Raw genomic sequence first — 18,778 nt, forward strand, 5'->3', positions numbered from 1 at the left:
AATCCCTTCACCGACATCTAAAATACAGGGTGGTATATATTGTAAGTATTTTTGTGAAGGAAACTTATTTCAGAGCATACTAGCTACTTGCTCACTATGTACTGAAAGTTAAAAGCTGCCAGGCCTCCTACTTCCCTACTCCATGAAAGGCGACACCTTATGCTCTCTCACCAAGACGTTTAGGGGTAGAATTTACTTTGGATCACAAAGAAATGCAGTTAGACCTTCTATTTCTGAGAAGAAAGATCTTAAGCCTGCTTTTTCCTCAAAGATCAGAAAGACATAAAACCTGTCAAGCTCTTTTAGACCTAGAAGACTATGATTTCCTCCCACAGAAGCTTCTGGTTCTCAGAGAACAGAGGAAAGTTGGAAATGCAAATTTCAGAGATCAGAGAGCGACTAAACTTAATATTCTGGTGCAGAAAGGGAAAAAAAAAGAAAAAAGGTTATCGTTACCTACTCTACTCCGAGTGAAGTGTGTCTTCCGACAAAAAAAAAAAAAACAGCATATTTGAAAGGAGAATCTACAGTGATTAAGAAATAGACTTGCCACTATTTTATTCCAGAGCAAGAGAATTTTAAGTCAATTTTCAGCAATAGAAAAAATGCAGCGGTAATCATTTACCACAGAGTTTAGGCATTAAGACCGTTTCCCCGAAAAGAAGATAAAAACACCAGACTCACTACTTATGCTATAACAGAAAGAAATCAGGCCTGCTACTTACTCCTAAAGCAGCTTGATAGGTGGCATCCGATGGAAATGTAAATGTAGGGCCACTTATTACAGGGCTGCTCGGGGGCGGAGTCACAATAAGCCCTGCAGTACTGATATGGACCTAACAAATTAAGGAAAAAAATAAATAAAATTAAATTCTATATTTTTAGATTAAAGTTAAAGCAGAGGCATGATAACTTTGAAGATTTACTATTTACAGTCATGGCCAAAAATATTGGCACCCAGGCATTACTGTCAGATAATGCACCACTTTGCCCAGAAATTGATTCAATTACAAATGTTTAGGCATTGTTTATTCATTTTGTTTATATTGGTAGGACACAAAAAAAGAGGAGAAACAAAAAGCAAATCTGACACATTTCACACACAACTCCAATGGACTGGGCAAAATTATTGGTATCTTCTCAAAATTTGAAGAAATAATTGCATACAAATTTGTGACGGTCCTGTGATTTTTAACTAAACTCACCTGTATCGATTAACAGGTGCTGACAATGTAGAAACCAGTTCAAATGGTGAAAAATGTACTCAACCTTTCTGTTTGTCTCTGTGTGCCACACATGGAGAAGAGAATGAGCAGCAACATGTTTCACATCATGGATAGATTAGTCATAGCATGAGCATTAGCTATGACTAAGCATCTATCCATGATGTGAAACATGTTGGCTTTTTTGTCCCCTATGTCCACTTTTTACCATTGATTGCAGTGTTGCATGATTTTTTGGATGTTATACAGCTTTGGATTTTATCCTTTGTTTATTTTGTTTCAATAAATCGCCTATCAGAGTGCGGCAGTCCAGAAACATTTCTTTTTTCCAATGACCCAAAGAACATGGTAAAAAGCACCCATAAATGGTTTAAGGCAAAGCGCTGGCCAGTAATGAGTCCAGATCTAAATCCCATAGAGCACCTGTGGAGAGATCTCAAAACAGCAGTTGGGAAAATAAACCCTTCCAATCAGAGATCTGGAGCAGTTGGAAAAAGAAGAGTGGTTCAAAATTCCAGTAGAGAGGTGTAAGAAACTCACCAATGGTTACATGAAGTATTTGATTTCAGTTATTTTGTCCAAGAGGTGTGCTACCAAACATTAAATTGAGGGTGCCAGAAATTTTGTCCAGTCCATTTTTGGAGTTTTGCATGGAGTGTGTCAGATTAGGCTTATTGTTTCTCCACTTTTTTTTGTGTCATACCAATACAAACAAAAGGAATAAACATGAGATCGCCTAAACATTTGTAAATGCAACAATTTTCTGTGTGAAGTGGTGCATTATCTGACAGAAACGCATGGGTGCCAGTATTTTTGGCCATGGCTGTATGTATATATTCAGTTTTAAATAAGCTCTGGTTTCTGTAAAGTTACTTTCAACTGTATTATGGCATTTATTTATATTTCTGCATTTAATTAGCATACGCCTAGTAAGTCATGTGGCAATTAGCTTGGACCAGCTTAGTTGTACTATATCAGCTTAATGGAATGCCCTTGCTGTGGGACAAGCACCCATAAAAATAAGATTCCTTTCAAATATGCTTAGGAAAAAGGCTCTCTTAATTTTACTGCTTGACGTGATAATCCTATGCTTTCTTTTCATGAGAAAATTATGTAGTGGTAAACAAATAACAGTGACATTTAGTAGTGACATCGAGTTAATGTAGACATTAATTTCAGGTCCTCATAATTTCCTGTTTGCACAGGTAATACTCTAATAAAATAAACCAACTAGTGACATTTTCAGTTAGGTGATCAGGTAAAAAAAAAACTTACTCCAGACCATTTGTCATGGTGTGACTCATTGTTTTCCATATTCTCATTCTAGGCTGACAGCAAATGGTAAATTCATATTAAATGTTAAATCAGGCTAATGTACAACCCACCTAATAAAAGAAAGTATATGACTCACATACTGTAATCTTCTCCTGCACGTCATTTATAATATACAAAATATTTTCCTCTAGACAGTTTTTTTCAAGCTTCTGTGTTTAACTATATACGAGTCAAAACAGTGCAAAGTACAATTTAAGTGCGCTGAAAAGGTGTCTTCAGGGTGCGCCTCTCACTACACTCGAATTGTAAAATGCAGAAGTTTGGGAGCATGATACGTCAGCAACCAGCGCTAGGAAATCAGCACTGGTGGTCCTCAGTGAAGGAATGCGCCAGAACTGAGGTGAAAATCAACCTTCCTGGGCCAAGAGACGCTAGAGCTAAAGTCCTGCGGATGGAATCTCTAGGAATGCGCCATCATTGCCTACTGCATACCACAGATATTTGAAAAGGTTTTTTAACTTTTTCCTATAACTGTACATGGTGTGCAAATCCAGTAAACACTGCTGCACTAGTAATATCGGTACTTTAACCTCCCTGGCGGTATGTCTGGAATTACGTACCAAAAGCGGTACAATTATTTGCAAGGAAATTTAGCGTTTTATACTGTAGGCCTGCAATTCTTAGGAATAACTCATTTAAATCTGACCAAACAAGAGTCTAGTAGGCATCCCGGGTATGAATTTTTTTTAAAAACAAAATTATAAATTATAATATAATAAATAATTATAAACAATTATAACATAATTATAATAAAAATGATTCAATAATGTAATCATCTCAAAATCACCGAAATTTGCTCAGTTGCAGAATTGTCGCTGTCATTACTTTTATTTTTTTATGACGAATTTCCCCACAAATCGCTATCGCACAATTCTGCAAGTGATTATAATTTATTATCACTGTTTTCTAGCTGCTCTAAAACAAATTTTGACATAAAGGGACACTTTTGGTTGCTATGGACAATCTACAGTTTGCAGGCAGAAAGAACAGTTTTTATTATATAAAAACATGTAGGACACTGGACAGACCACTAGGGACAAGGGGGGTGTGTATTTTTTACATACAGTACTGTAATCTATAAGATTACAGTATACGGTATGTAATGGGTTTGTTTACTTTTTTGAATTTGGCGCCGATCTCCGCCCCCGTGCGTCGTAACGTCGCAGGGAACGGAGATCCGCGGCACACGGGCACACTGTGAATCGAGCGAGGACCCGCTAGCTCACACAGCAGGGATGCATCGCTGGATCCAGGGACAAGGTAAGCAAACCAAGCCTGTGGATTCAGCGAGAAGGTAAGCCGCGCCGCTGCACGCTCTGCACATCTACCCCAAGCGTGACTCGGGGATACCGATCCTAGCATGGAAAAAACACCCCGAGTCATGCTCTGGGATACCGCCAAGGAGGTTAATAGAGATCTGAGAGCAGTCAAGTAACAGCAATTTTCCTATCAAAGCTCAACAGTTCCTAGCACACCTCTTTCATTTTTCCAAGATCCATTCTGGAATGAGGAGCAACCCTGAGAAAGCACATTCTTCTCTGATGAAGACCATGGACTGCTAATGTGCACAGAGAAAGCTCAACAATGCCTAGCACATAGAGCTGCACGATTCTGGCTAAAATGATGATCACGATTCTTTTGCTTCTCGATTCTCTCACGATTCTTGTGGCGTAACATCATCTTTCACATTAATACAAAAAAGAAATTGGGCTAACTTTACTGTTTTTTTTTTTTTTATTATTCATCGAAGTGTATTTTTCCCCCAAAAAATGCATTAGAAAAACAGCTGCGCAAATTTCAGTGCGACATAAAATATTGCAGCAATTGCCATGTTATTCCCTAGGGTCTCTGCTAAAATATATATATATTTGGGGGTTCCAAGTAATTTTTTTTCTAGCAAAAAATATTGATTTTAACTTGAGAAATAAATGTCAGAAAAAGATTTGGACTTTAAGTGGTTAAACTTCCTGCATTTACACGCAGAAGTTTGATCCAAAAAGGAAGTTAGTTACAACGTTTCCCGATACAAACTTGGCAGACTGCCTGGATTTTACACAAAGAAGCTTTGATCTAAGAAGGAAGAATTAGTTAGAATGTTTCCTGTTAAGAACTTGGCAGACTGCCCGGATATTTTCTTTACACATAGAAGTTTATCCATTTGATCTAAGAAGGAAGCATTAGTTACAATGTTTCCTGTTAAGAACTTGGCAGACTGCCGGATATTTTCTTTTGACAGCTGAGTAGATAAGTCTCTCCACTTATATGAAAGAATCGGCAAACTCTGCATTGGAGATCGTCAGGGGGGTTGAATTGAGATCACGATTTTTTTAACGATTAATTGTGCAGCTCTACTAGCACACCTCATCCAGTCTACCAAGGTCAATTCTGAACTGAAGAGCAGGCCAGAGAAATTGTACTCTTCTCTCTTTTCTGGTGAAGACCGTTGACTGCAAATGTGCATATGGAGAAGATTGTCCCAAAGAACTCCCTAGAAATCAGTAGCAATATAACAGTATGGACATGCAGTAGCACAGAGGGTACATCGTACAAAAACTACTTTAGAACATGTTTCTTCATCATAAAAGGGCAGTTCTCAAAATAGTAGATTATTCCAAGAAACAAAGACACACAAGACCTAAAACGCATACATTTTTTAACATGCACTGAGAGAAGTTGATATGGAATCTGTATAGTGACAATACGGATATATATATCCATTTTTCTTGGCACCAATTTTCTAAAATGTCTGAAACAATAATTGTCCGAGTTACTCATGTCAGTCATTCTCCATTGCATTTTTTTCTACCGACAACATGGACAGCTTTTATTGAAATGCCAGACTGAATGGGTAGAGTCAGTGACGCCATGATATTTGGAAATTGCATAGTAATATGAATTAAGACTATTAGTTTTTTGTTTCTTTTTCAGTTGCAAAAAAAAGTAGCATGTGCGCGAATATGAAATTTAAGAAGACAAGAATGGTATTTTACTTCAGTAAGCAGGAGTCGTAGGCTTAGCAAATGTTACAAAGTGCAATATTCTTTTTGAAGGCTATCTTTCTCACCTGAGAAGGTGCGCTACAAGACAGGCCAGACAGCTCGCTTATCCTGGCCGCAGCTGTGGGATTGCTGGAGCTGATGAGCACTGGGGGGCTGATCTCCATGGAATGGCGGTTCTGCACAGACTGCGATGACTTGTTGGACATGGTGAGCGAGGTGAACGAATGACGCTTTTTGGTGTTCTTCTTGGCATCTGCGTGCTTTTGGGAAGAGCTGCTATGTGCTGTTCCAGATGTTCCTTCCCCAGAGTCCACTACTCCTGAGGGCTTGTCCAACTCTATGAGCTGCTTGGCCGCTGAATTAAACTGAAACAAAGAGACATGGTTTACAGCTAGAATGATACATGGAAGCAAAAACACCTTTTCTATTGCACACATGACACAAAAATGCAGATAAACCTGTGGCTCTTTTGGGGGTCAAAGTTCCGAAGCATCCCTACAAGTAGCAGATTGTGACAAATGCCAACTCTTCTACAATGTTTAAGCAGTACACATGGCTGTAACTATTGACTATATTTAACAATTTCTGTCAATGTGGTCTTGTTCCACAATGTTTTAATTTTCTATATATTATTAAATCATATTTTTTTTTTATAAAAGTATATATATATATCCTTGTCTATGTCCTTGAGGTACAGAGATAGTCCAAACTTTCCTTCTCCTCGCTAGGGGCACTTCTGAGGTGACCCCAGGCACCTTTTTCCTATAAAATGTGGCTGATGGCACTAGGGCCGAAACAACTAATCGATTAATTGACAACTAATCGATTATGAAATTAATCGATTACAATTTTCATAAACGATTAATCGGCCAGTAACATAAATGGGGTTAAAAAAAAAAAAATTAGCCCTTTTAGAGTACAAAAAAGCAAATCGCTACTGTAAATATTACTTTCACTTTCCCACAGTAAAAAAAATGAATCCCTTACAGTAGCAATAATTTGCTCTTTTTGTACTTATTTTGTTTTTTTAACCCCATTATGTTACTAAACATCTCAGGCCTGGGGTCACACCTCTGTTTTTGCAGAAACACACTACAGTTCATTTACATGTTTTCCTATGGGACACGTTCACATCCATGATTTTTTTTTAGCTGCTGCCTATTTGGAAAGGACAAGGACTTTTTAATGCAAAACGGTGCAATTTTTTATTTTTTTTGGTTCAATATACAATGGAGAAGCTGCAGAAAAGCATGTAATGTGTTTTTGCGGCAATTTGTGTTTTGTAATCTGCCCAACAACAAATTGGCCCAAATTTTTAAGGCTATTATCCGATTATGTAACTTCAGTGTGATTAATCCACTTCTCCAGAACTTCCACCACACCTCAGTGTTCAGTGCTCCAATCCCCCCTCACAGTGGACACTCACCACAATGCTATGCCTCCCACTCTCGTGTTTGGCTAACGAGCTTGAAATAAGAATATCTCCACGGTGTCACCAATAAATGAATTCCAAATTTAAAAGGATGTTCCAAGTAGCAATGCAAAAAAAGAAAGGTGCACAATAGTGTAAAAACGTAAGACCAGTTTAATAAATACACTCAAATAAACCTCCAAAAGTTGCACTCACAAACAAACTCCAATAAACAACTTTGTGTATACACAGAACGCTGCACACTTCAAAATCCTCAATGGCGGATAACAGTGGTCACGGCGGACCCTCGGTCAACTGAATGATCTCACCGCAATCCTCGGCACAGCACACCACTTCACACGATACTTCTTATTTATGGAAATTTCCAAATAGCTACGAGATGGCTGCAAGCAGTCTTGAATGTAACTTTAGGACTTTCTAAACATGGATTAGGCCACGCCCCGACATGTTTCGACTTCCTGTCTTATTCATGGGTATGGCCTAATCAACCCATCCCCTCTTTTATGTATATCTAAGGATGCTGTCAGCAAATAGAAACAGACAGTGACGATTAACACCACGCCTCTTGCGTGTGTATATCGCACCATCTGAGAGAGCGAGGAAATCACCCGGTCACGTGCACTGTAGTGTCCAATAGGGTGAGATCCTCGCCACTGTCTATAGGCGGGAGCTGTGTATAGCGTCTCACTCATCACTACGGCAACGAGGAGCGCAGCACTAAGCAGGAGGGATGATATTCCCTATGTCCAAAAGAAATTCCTCGGCCATGCTTTGGAGTTCTGCATGGCGCACAACTATTTCTGGTTCAATGGCTTCTTCTTTTCGCAGCAGGTTGGCGTGGCTATGGGAGCAAAGTTTGCTCCCAGCCTCGCCAACCTGTTCATGGCGGAATGGGAGGATAGATACATCTTCCGTAACCAGAAGCAACAGCTTATTTTCTACCGCAGATTCATCGACGATCTTTTACTCATTTGGGAGGGATCGGAGGTGGATCTGAGAGTGTTCCTAACAGATCTCAATAACAATAGTAACAACATCAAGCTTGAATATAATATCAGTAAGAGTTCAGTCAATTTCCTTGATGTCAACATTGAACATTTAGATGGAAAATTGAAGACTAAAGTACACTTCAAAACGACAGATCGGAACAGTTACTTGTCAATCCGAAGCGGACATCATCCGGCGTGGATAAACAATATTCCGAAAGGACAGTTCCTAAGAGTAAGGAGAAATTGTACTGAGGAATCTGACTATATAGAACAAGCAACTATGTTAAAACAGAGATTTGTACAGAAGGGGTACAATGAAACTAGATTGAACAACATCATAAGAGATGTAGCAAATGTACCGAGGGGACAATGTCTGAGGAAGAAAGAATCTGTCGAACCAAATAGCCAACATCACTTGGGTTTTCTAACAGGTTTCCATTCTCAATATAAGGATCTTGAAACTATCTTTCGGAAACATTGGTATATCCTGGCTAGAGACACACATTTGGGGACCGTAATACCAGAACAACCTCGGTTTATTTACCGAAAGGCACCAAATTTTGGAGATAGGGTTGTCCAAAAAATTCTGGATCCCCCCAATCCTTCTATAAAAATCGACCTAAAAGGTTTTTTTCCCTGTCGTAGGTGCATATGTTGTCGGACAGTACATACACACAACAGGGGGAAATGTGAAATAACAGGAAGTGATGGTAGATCTTTTGAAATTAAAGAATTTAGCACGTGCAATTCTTCCTATGTAGTCTATCTATTATGGTGCCCTTGTGGTTTACTCTATGTGGGGAGAACTAAAAGGTTGCTTAGGGTGCGAATCGCTGAACATTTAGCGAATATAAAAAAGGGCTTTGAACATCATAGCGTCTCGATGCATTTTAAAAAGAGACATAAACAGGACCCATCTCTGATTCAATTTTGTGGGATCGACGTGGTATATTTCGGATGGAGGGGTTCAAACAGAATAAGGGACCTCTCACAGCGCGAAACCCAATGGATATACCTGCTTAAATGTCTCCAGCCTCGAGGTTTAAATATAGAAGTTGACCTCAACTGCTTTATCAATAATTCTTGAGGTATCTAGTTCCTTTATCATACTCTCCAAACTTAGGCTGTCTATCTATGCCATTTATACATGGTATGGATGAGCAGTTCATCTTCTAATGTTCGGTTCTGGGCTGTACCCAGTAGTGAAGTGCAGGATAATAAGCTATATCAGCTTGGGTGATACCAGTTGAAACCCTTATCTTTGCATTTGTCAGTATTTGGGTCCAGATACCTATACTCTATGCATTTTTATATGGTCATGATGTTGTCTGGATTTAATCTATTTAAATGGGTTCATCCTCAATCTCTATTGATCATTAACCATTCATTCCATATTTAATTACTATGTACTGTTTAATTTATTCTAAATTTATTTGTATATTCATTCATACACACGAGAGTCAACCTATGGTGTGTTGTCCAGAATGAAATGACTGGGCTCCTCTTGTACTAGTATGCAGATATATAGAATATATTCTAATATAGTAATTTTTAAATTTGCTTAGATTTTATATTTTATTTTTTTTTTATTTTTTTTATATATATGTAGCTTAGTGGAAATTAAATTACTCTAGCTAATGAATCTACTATATATGTATGTCAGATCAGAATTATAGTGCTATTTTAATTTTTAATGATGTAAGTTTTAATGATGTAATTACTGCATTTACCTAATGAATGTATGACTAGTATTGTGATGTGTGGTAAAACTAAGGAGTGGTGGTCACGGGGATCCTCGAGAGATTGGTCCCAAGTTAAATCATTATTTACTCCTAGTTTTTGATAAAGTGCTATCATGCCCGCACTATTACATTCTCCTATTTGTATCACTATCAACCTGTTAGTTTAAAAGTAGACCGTTGTGTGATTTATCAGTGCATTCTTTATGTACTACATTTCCGTTTGGATTAATGCTGCGATTAGTGTCTATTGGCCACGGGGTGCACGTGACCAGTCGGCTGCGTCCCCCGTTGTTAGGACAACGCGGCACCATAATGATAGCTCACGCTCATTGGTAATCCTACGGTGAACTGATTGGATCCAAGAGAAGCGCAGCATGATTGGCTGCGCTCCTCGTTGCCGTAGTGATGAGTGAGACGCTATACACAGCTCCCGCCTATAGACAGTGGCGAGGATCTCACCCTATTGGACACTACAGTGCACGTGACCGGGTGATTTCCTCGCTCTCTCAGATGGTGCGATATACACACGCAAGAGGCGTGGTGTTAATCGTCACTGTCTGCTTCTATTTGCTGACAGCATCCTTAGATATACATAAAAGAGGGGATGGGTTGATTAGGCCATACCCATGAATAAGACAGGAAGTCGAAACATGTCGGGGCGTGGCCTAATCCATGTTTAGAAAGTCCTAAAGTTACATTCAAGACTGCTTGCAGCCATCTCGTAGCTATTTGGAAATTTCCATAAATAAGAAGTATCGTGTGAAGTGGTGTGCTGTGCCGAGGATTGCGGTGAGATCATTCAGTTGACCGAGGGTCCGCCGTGACCACTGTTATCCGCCATTGAGGATTTTGAAGTGTGCAGCGTTCTGTGTATACACAAAGTTGTTTATTGGAGTTTGTTTGTGAGTGCAACTTTTGGAGGTTTATTTGAGTGTATTTATTAAACTGGTCTTACGTTTTTACACTATTGTGCACCTTTCTTTTTTTGCATTGCTACTTGGAACATCCTTTTAAATTTGGAATTCATTTATTGGTGACACCGTGGAGATATTCTTATTTCAAGCTCGTTAGCCAAACACGAGAGTGGGAGGCATAGCATTGTGGTGAGTGTCCACTGTGAGGGGGGATTGGAGCACTGAACACTGAGGTGTGGTGGAAGTTCTGGAGAAGTGGATTAATCACACTGAAGTTACATGAACTGTTTTCCTTATACTTCACATCTTTTATGTTACAACACGGACTTTTTTTCACAATTATTTTTTTCACCTAATATTATTATTATTGTATAATAATTTTGATGCATGGTTTCAATGTATGAGTTCAATCACTTTAATTGTGTTATCACATTGTACACTTGCATATTTTTAGTTTTTAAATATTTATTTATTCTCACAGCGCTGTGGTTTTATATTGGCACTTGATGTATACAATATATTCTCTTAGTTTTTCACATATTATTTATTTAAACAGCAGCTAGGCACTTTGAATTCTTTTCCATATTGGCGCAGTAGTGGGTTATCAGTCGGGCGCTTTTGTGATATCCCAATTACTATATTATCCGATTAATCGAAACAATAATCGGCCAATTAATCGATTATGAAAATAATCTTTAGTTGCAGCCCTAGATGGCACCCACCCCTACCCCAGTAAAACTTTCAAATTGAGGCAATAGCCTATTGATAAATGCCTGGTACACACAATGAGATTATCGAACTAATGATTGTCTTTTTTTTTGCATACTTGTCTCACATCGAAAATGAAGAGTTTACTGAAGTGACGAAAATTCTTGTACGAATAAATATTCGGAAGTGATGTAATGCATTGTATTGTATTGTATTGTATTTTCAAATGACAACTGTACGGATTCAATGAAAATTGTACGATCTGGTATGGTACAAAATTCTTCATGCTTGTCCCATCAGATAATAATCGGATGAACTGTCGGCTCTCGAAAGCTGTGTACTAAAACAGATTATCGTACAATCGCTTTGAAAGCTGTATTTTTTGTATGATTCTCTGATCATGTGTAAGGGCCATTAGGTCCCCTTTCACACCAGCAGACTGATCGGGTCCACCTGTCTGTTTTTCACCTATTGTTCTCTATGGAGCAGCGGACACCTGCCGGCATCGAATCCAGTACGATAAGAACAAATGTATGGATATTTTAAAACAAAGATTTCACTTTGAACACAGCATTAAAACAAGAATCAAGAACTGAAAAACTCATTTTAGGATTATCCAAGAAGTAATATAAAAGACTCTACTATTCTTGCTCTCTGTATTTTTCTGTGCTATGATACTGAACCGCCTGGCAATATATAGCCTAGACAGCTTAAAGCGGAGGTACACCCTAAAAACATGTATATAACATTACATTCTGCATACTTCCAACATTTACAGTATGCTGTTTGTTTTTTGCTGTACATACCGTATTATTGCTATTTTCCACCTGGCTTCCGGGTACTCACTCCCACGGGAGTAGTTCCTATGCATAGGGGCAGTGTCATGTGGGACTTCGCCCAGATGATGGACGTCTTGAGAAAAACTTCCCCTCGGCGGATAATGCGCGTCATGAGACTCCGAAAGTAGCCGGACTGCGAGTCGGCTCTATACGGCGACTGCGCAGTCAGCTCTACACGGCTCCTAGTCGGTGCGCAGGCGCCGTATAGAGCCGACTCACAGTTCGGCTACTTTCGAAAACTCGTGACGCGCCTTACCCGCCGGGGGGAAGTTTTTCTCAAGACGTCAATCATCTGGGCGAAGTCCCACATGACACTGCCCCTCTGCATAGGAACGCCTTCTCCCGTGGGAGTAAGTACCCAGAAGCCACAGTGGCATACTGTAAATGTTGGAAGTATGCAGAATGTAATGTTATATACATGTTTTTAGGGTGAACCTCCGCTTTAAGCCCGACTGCATAAATAACCAACAAGCCACAATGGAAAAGACAAACCTGGCAGCAACTATGGAAATACAAAGGACATGGAAAATCCTGTCAACAAAAACATGTATGAGAGATATCCAACAAATGTAGAAATCCCTTGTTTGTATAGGAACTCTCCTCGTAAAAACAGAAATAGAACACACCTCCTAAATTGAGGGGGGAAAAAGTATTTGATCCCCTGCTGATTTTTTATGTTTGCTCACTGACAAAGAAATGATCAGTCTATAATTTTAATGGTAGGTTTATTTTAACAGTGAGAGACAGAAAAACAAAATGATCCAGAAAAACACATTTCAAAAAAGTTATAAATTGATTTGCATTTTAATGAGTGAAATAAGTATTTGATCTCCTATCAATCAGCAAGATTTCTGGCTCCCAGGTGTCTTCTATACAGGTAACGAGCTGACTGTAGGAGTATTCTCTTAAAGGGAGTGTTCCTAACCTTAGCTTGTTGCCTGTATAAAAAGACACCTGTCCACAAAAGCCAATCTCTCCACCATGGCCAAGACCAAAGAGCTGTCCAAGGATGTCAGGGACAAGATTGTAGACCTACACAGGGCTGGAATGGGCTACAAGACCTTCGCTAAGCAGCTTGGTGAGTAAGTGACAACCAGGGCCGGACTTACCATTGGCCTTGACTGGGCTCAAGCCCAGGGGCCCCACCCAATAGGGGGCCCCCTTTAAAAAAAAAAAAAAAAAAAAAAAATTTTTTTTTTTTTTTTTTTTTTTAGGGGTCCGGAGGTCCCCAGGGGCCCGGAGGCCCCCAGGGCCCCGGACGGCAACCCCCCTTTTTTTTATTTATTTTTTGTAAAAAAATGTTTTTTTTATATATTTTTTATTTTTATATATATAATATTATATATATATATATATATATATTTTATTATTATTAAAGGGCCCAGGGGTCTCCAGGGCCCCGGACGGCAACCTCCCTTTTTTTTATTTATTTTTTGTAAAAAAAAAAAAATTGTATATATTTATTTTTATATATATTATATATATATATATATATATATATATATATATATATATATATATATATATATATATATATATATTTTTTATTATTATTATTATTAAAGGGCCCAGGGGTCTCCAGGGCCCCCGGATGGCAACCCACCTTTTTTATTTTTTTATAAAAAAAATTAATTTTTTTTTATATATATATATATATATATATATATATATATATATATATATTTTTTTTTTTTTTTTATTAAAGGGGGGTCCCATGTGGCAACCCCCCCTTTTTTTATTTTATTTTTTTATTTTTGTTTATTTTTTATTAAAAGGCCCAGAGGTTCCCAGGGGCCCAGAGGTCCCCAGGGCCCCCGGGTTTGGCAACCTCCCTTTTTTTATGTATTTTTTATAAATGTTTTTTTTTTTTATTATTAAAGGGCCCAGAGGTTTATTTTTTCTTTTTATTAAAAGGCTACATATATTTATATATATTTGTTTTCTTCTTTATTTCTTCTTTTTTTTGTAAAGGCCCCCCCCGCTTCTCAATTTGCGGCAGCCCCCACGCTTCTCAATTTCAGGCGGCAGCACCCCCACCCCCCCTAGGTTCTCTGCTTCAGGGGGCCCATGCCTTAAGCTGTGCAAGGGGCCCCAAAATTCCTGATGGCGGCCCTGCGCATACCTCCCAACACGCACGGATTCTGTGGGACTTTCCCGCACAGACAGCTTCTTCCCGCAGTCCCGCAAAAGGGTTCATTTTCCCGCACTGCAAGAGGAGGCAGCACGGAAGCAGGAGGAACCAGAGTGGTGTGTGGAGGACTGTGGCTGCTGAAGGGAAGAAAGCCGACGGCCGGGCTAATGACAGTCTGTGGCCCCGGCTGTTGGCACAGGTGAGAGGCACTCCCCCCCCTCAACAACTGCAAAATCCCCCCCCCGCTCAACAACTTTAATGCGCTCCCCCCCGCTCAACAACTTCAATTCGCCCCCCCCCCGCTCAACAACTTCGATCCCCCCCAATTCTCGGCTCCAGGGGGCCCCTTCAACACTCAAGCCCAGGGGCCCCCACCACCCTAAGTCCTGCCCTGGTGACAACAGTTGGTATAGTTATTCGCAAATGGAAAAAACACAAAACTGTCAATCTCCCTCGGTCTGGGGCACCATGCAAAATCTCACGTCATGGAATTTCAAAGATCTTGAAAATGGTGAGGAATCAGCTCAAAACTACATGGGAGAATCTTGTCAATGATCTCAAGGCAGCTGGAACCATAGTCACCAAGAAAACAATTGGTAACACACTACCCCATGAAGGACTGAAATCCTGCAGCGCCCGCAAGGTTTCCCTGCTCAAGAAAGAACATATACAGGCCCATCTGAAGTTTGCTAATGAACATCTTAATGATTCAGAGAACTAGGTGAAAGTGTTGTGGTCAGAGGAGACCAAAATCAAGCTCTTTGGCATCAACTCAACTCGCCATGTTTGGAGAAGGAGGAATGCTGCCTATGACCCCAAGAACATCATCCCCACCATCAAACATGGAGGTGGAAACAATAGGCATTGGAGGGGTTTTTCTGCTAAGGGGACAGGACAAATTCACTGCATCAAAGAGACGATAGACGGGCCATCAAATCTTGGGTGAGAACCTCCTTCCCTCAGCCAGGGAAGTGAAAATGGGTCGTAGATGGATATTCCAGCATGACAATGACACAAAACACACGGCCAAGGCAACAAAGGAGTGGCACAAGAAGCACATTAAGATCCTGGAGTGGCTTAGCCAGTTTTAAGACCTTAATCCCATAGAAAGGAAGTGGAAGGAGCTGAAGGTTTGAATTACCAAACTTCAGCCTCTAAACCTTAAAGGGTTTGTAAAGGATTTTTTTTTATCTTAATAGCTTCCTTTACCGTAATGCAGTGCTGTTTTCATGTCCTCGTTGTTAATTTTTGGTCTCAAGTTGCTGGAATTCTTCTCTGATCTCCACACTTCCTGGTAACCACAGTACTGGGAGCTTTCTCTCTGTGGTCACTAATCAAGGAGGTGCGATTACTGTTTTTCTAAAACCCCCCGTTGCATACAGCGCGTCACGAGTTGCGTAAAGAAGCCGGACTGCGAGTCGGCTCTATAAGGCGCCTGCGCACCGACGTTCGGCTTCTTTCGGCAACTCGTGACGCTCAGTATGCGACGGTCGGAAGCCTGTCAATCAATTAGGAACGCCCAGTCCCGCAGAAGACATACCCGGAAGCGGCGGTGAAAATACGGTATGTACGGGGATAAAAATTTAAAAAACAGCCGATTGTCATTCTGACAACTCGGCTGAATGTAATGTTAAAACATTTTTTTTTGGGTGATCCCCCGCTTTAAGATGTAAAATTTACCGTCCAGGTCACGCACCGAGTTGGACTGAATTTATTGTCTGTCTTCCCTTTTTACAAAGTGTCAGAATTCCTGGAAGTCCGCTTTAAATGTACATTTGTACAACAAAGATGATATACAAGTAATCAATGTTGAGCAAAGTTTAAAACCGTGTGAACTGAACAAAAACTATTATTTCCCTTTAAGTGAAACAGTCTTTTAATATATGGTACTTTAACTTGATATACACTGAATCTCTACCATAAGAAAGGATTAGTATGAACAAACAAGCTGGTGAAACAAAGGATGTTTTTGATTCTAATACATCCTAAAGCCGTACAGCCCTGTTAATATAGCTGGCGCCCGGACCGCACCAATTAAGGAACGTACAGAAGATTACCTCTGAGTTTTGTCAGCTTTCCTCTAGGCTTGATTTTCCACTTAATTAAGATATTTGTTTATCTCCTAAAAATATTACAGGGAAAAAGATTTGCCTGCCGATTGCTGGGCAAAGAAAGGTATTCCTGTACCCATGGGATTGATGCAAGAGTGGCATTTCCTTCTGTTAGACAGGCAAGGGGGATGGCTACAAAATGCAAACAGATGTCCCCTTATCTGTTTAATTAGCCACACTTGCATGTACAAATACGAAGGTGCCCTGGGTTATTTAATTAACAGTGGATTATAGTAGAAGGATTTATGGGGTAGACTAGCAATTGCAAAAAAACGCAAGCTAAACATTGTGCTAGAATGAAAGTATAAAACATTAAACTTTATTCTCAATTTTTCAACATTCTGAAACCAACATACCCTGGAGTTAAAAAGCATCCAACACAAATTAATAACTCAGGAGGGGAAATTCCCAGGCTGTATAAAAATTCTGGGATGAGCAGATCTTATTTGGCATCTTTTTTTCGTCCTTTTGTGGATATGCAATTAGCGGACCTCTAACTGTTGCAAAACTACAAGTCCCATCATGCCTCTGGGTGTCATGCTTGTGGCTGTCAGAGTCTTGCTATGCCTCATGGGACTTGTAGTTCTGCAACAGCTGAAGGTCCACTAATTGCATATCCCTGCTTTACACTATTAACCTAGTCCCTGGCGCTTTCCTGCCGCTCTCTATGCACATGCGAAATGAGGCAAGCACAGCTGTGACACACATGGGTTGAACCACCATCTCATGTTCCCCCAGGTCCACATTTGGAATATATAGAGCTGATAGACAATATGAATTGCATAAAGCTTAACTTGAGTAAAGAGTAGCAGAATGGTTTGCATTTAGTGGGATTGAAACAAATTACAATCGTGAAACAAAAGTCAGTATACTGTACTGACTTCTTCATCTCTGCCACTTTTCACCAGGAACTATGCATTGTTATTTTTAACCTTTTATAGAAGTCTGGACTCAAGGTTTTTTCTAATAAGATATGACCACAATGCATTTCCACACCTTCCTTCATATAGGGCTTCTATTACAGCACATCTAACAAGCATGTCTGAAGGTAATGTTTCTGAAAAGTCACCACATAGAGAGCCTCAGCACAGAGATTGCTCACACTGAGAAATCCTGGCTTGTGATCAGATCTAAGATGAGAGAGCTGGAGACCGCGAAAGCCACATGAGTTAGCACTGAAAAATTAATAGAGATCCAAGATATGCACATGACCTAGAGAAATAGTAAGGGGAGGGATGGAATGCTAAGGTCTAAAGTGATTCATGCCATTCCTAATGTTATTCCATCTTACAGTACCTGTGCAAGAATGTTATAAGTTATTTATTGCTCTCATATAATCCCTATATAGCAGCTGTGAAACGCTGGGTAAAAATCACCTTTCACTTCCCCAATGGCTTAATTCCTAAAGGAAAAAAATGCTATGAGCAAGGCTGTTATGGCCGACATGTCAGCATTGATCCTGTGTAAATGATGTAGCAAAATAAAAAAGATAATACTAAGAAGTTATTGAGTTATCGGCTGAATTTCTGCTTTGGATGTTCGTTTAGGGGAGTGGGGATCCCCCCAGCCTGACCATTACATCTTAGCAAGTTTTTCTCAATTGTGCGGTTGAGCTTTTTATAATTGCCATGTGCGCCTAGTTGCGCTCCTAAGGGAGCACATTCGGCGCAGTACAAATCCCATATCAAATCAAATAATTGCTGTCCAGGGAATGTGGCGAGATCACTTGGAAATTCGGCCCCCTCCTCCTTCCCCTACTGCCGGGCCATTCAGAAAGCACAGGCAGCGGCAGCACCCGAAAGCCGATGGAAACATCAGCTGGGGTGTCAACATCGTTGGATTCCAGGACAGGCAAGTGTCCTAATATTTAAAGGGCTCTATGCACGAGTTCTAATGGGATGGCAAAAAGAATGACATAGGTCCCTTTAAAACTGACCTCTAGGCAAACCGCTAAATATGCATCCGAAATACATATACGTGAGCTGCTTTACCTGTCAAATGGTTTGCATTTCAGTTCATCCAGTTCTGACATTTACACCGCCAGGTAGCTGATTACTTTCTTTGTTACAGATACAGACTATAAAAGAGACACAGCGGTGTGCTCTTTCTTCCTCTCGGCATACTAACAGTAAAAGAGAAGCAGCAGGATAATATGGCCATCCCTCTGCCATCTCCTCCTATGAATATGCTTCATGTCATCACATTTGCATGCAAAACACCTGATTGGTGACCTTGGTGTCCTTCTCTCAGTCAAGAGTGCTGCTGTATAAGGAATTGCATGAAGCTGATGGAACAAAAGAGGGTATTTGCAATAATTGCATAAAAAAAAAAAAAAAAAGGAACACAAAGGGGCTA

At 39.9% G+C, this 18,778-nt stretch overlaps 1 protein-coding gene across 2 annotated transcripts in view; it reads right to left on the bottom strand.

Moving 5' to 3' along the window:
• Nucleotides 1–18,778, bottom strand: part of SH3RF1 (SH3 domain containing ring finger 1) — a 245,177-nt gene that overhangs the window by 40,535 nt on the left and 185,864 nt on the right. The window contains exons 5-6 of one of the 2 annotated variants that reach the window (XM_040333067.1): nucleotides 5,623–5,922; nucleotides 726–836 (exon numbers count right to left, since the gene is read on the bottom strand). In XM_040333067.1, the coding sequence (XP_040189001.1) occupies nucleotides 726–836; nucleotides 5,623–5,922 (411 nt within the window). The remainder of the gene's footprint in view (nucleotides 1–725; nucleotides 837–5,622; nucleotides 5,923–18,778) is intronic. The other variant, XM_040333076.1, reaches the window with a different exon arrangement.

Source organism: Rana temporaria, chromosome 1 (genome assembly GCF_905171775.1).
Source record: "Rana temporaria chromosome 1, aRanTem1.1, whole genome shotgun sequence".
NCBI classification, from domain to species: Eukaryota; Metazoa; Chordata; class Amphibia; order Anura; family Ranidae; genus Rana; species Rana temporaria.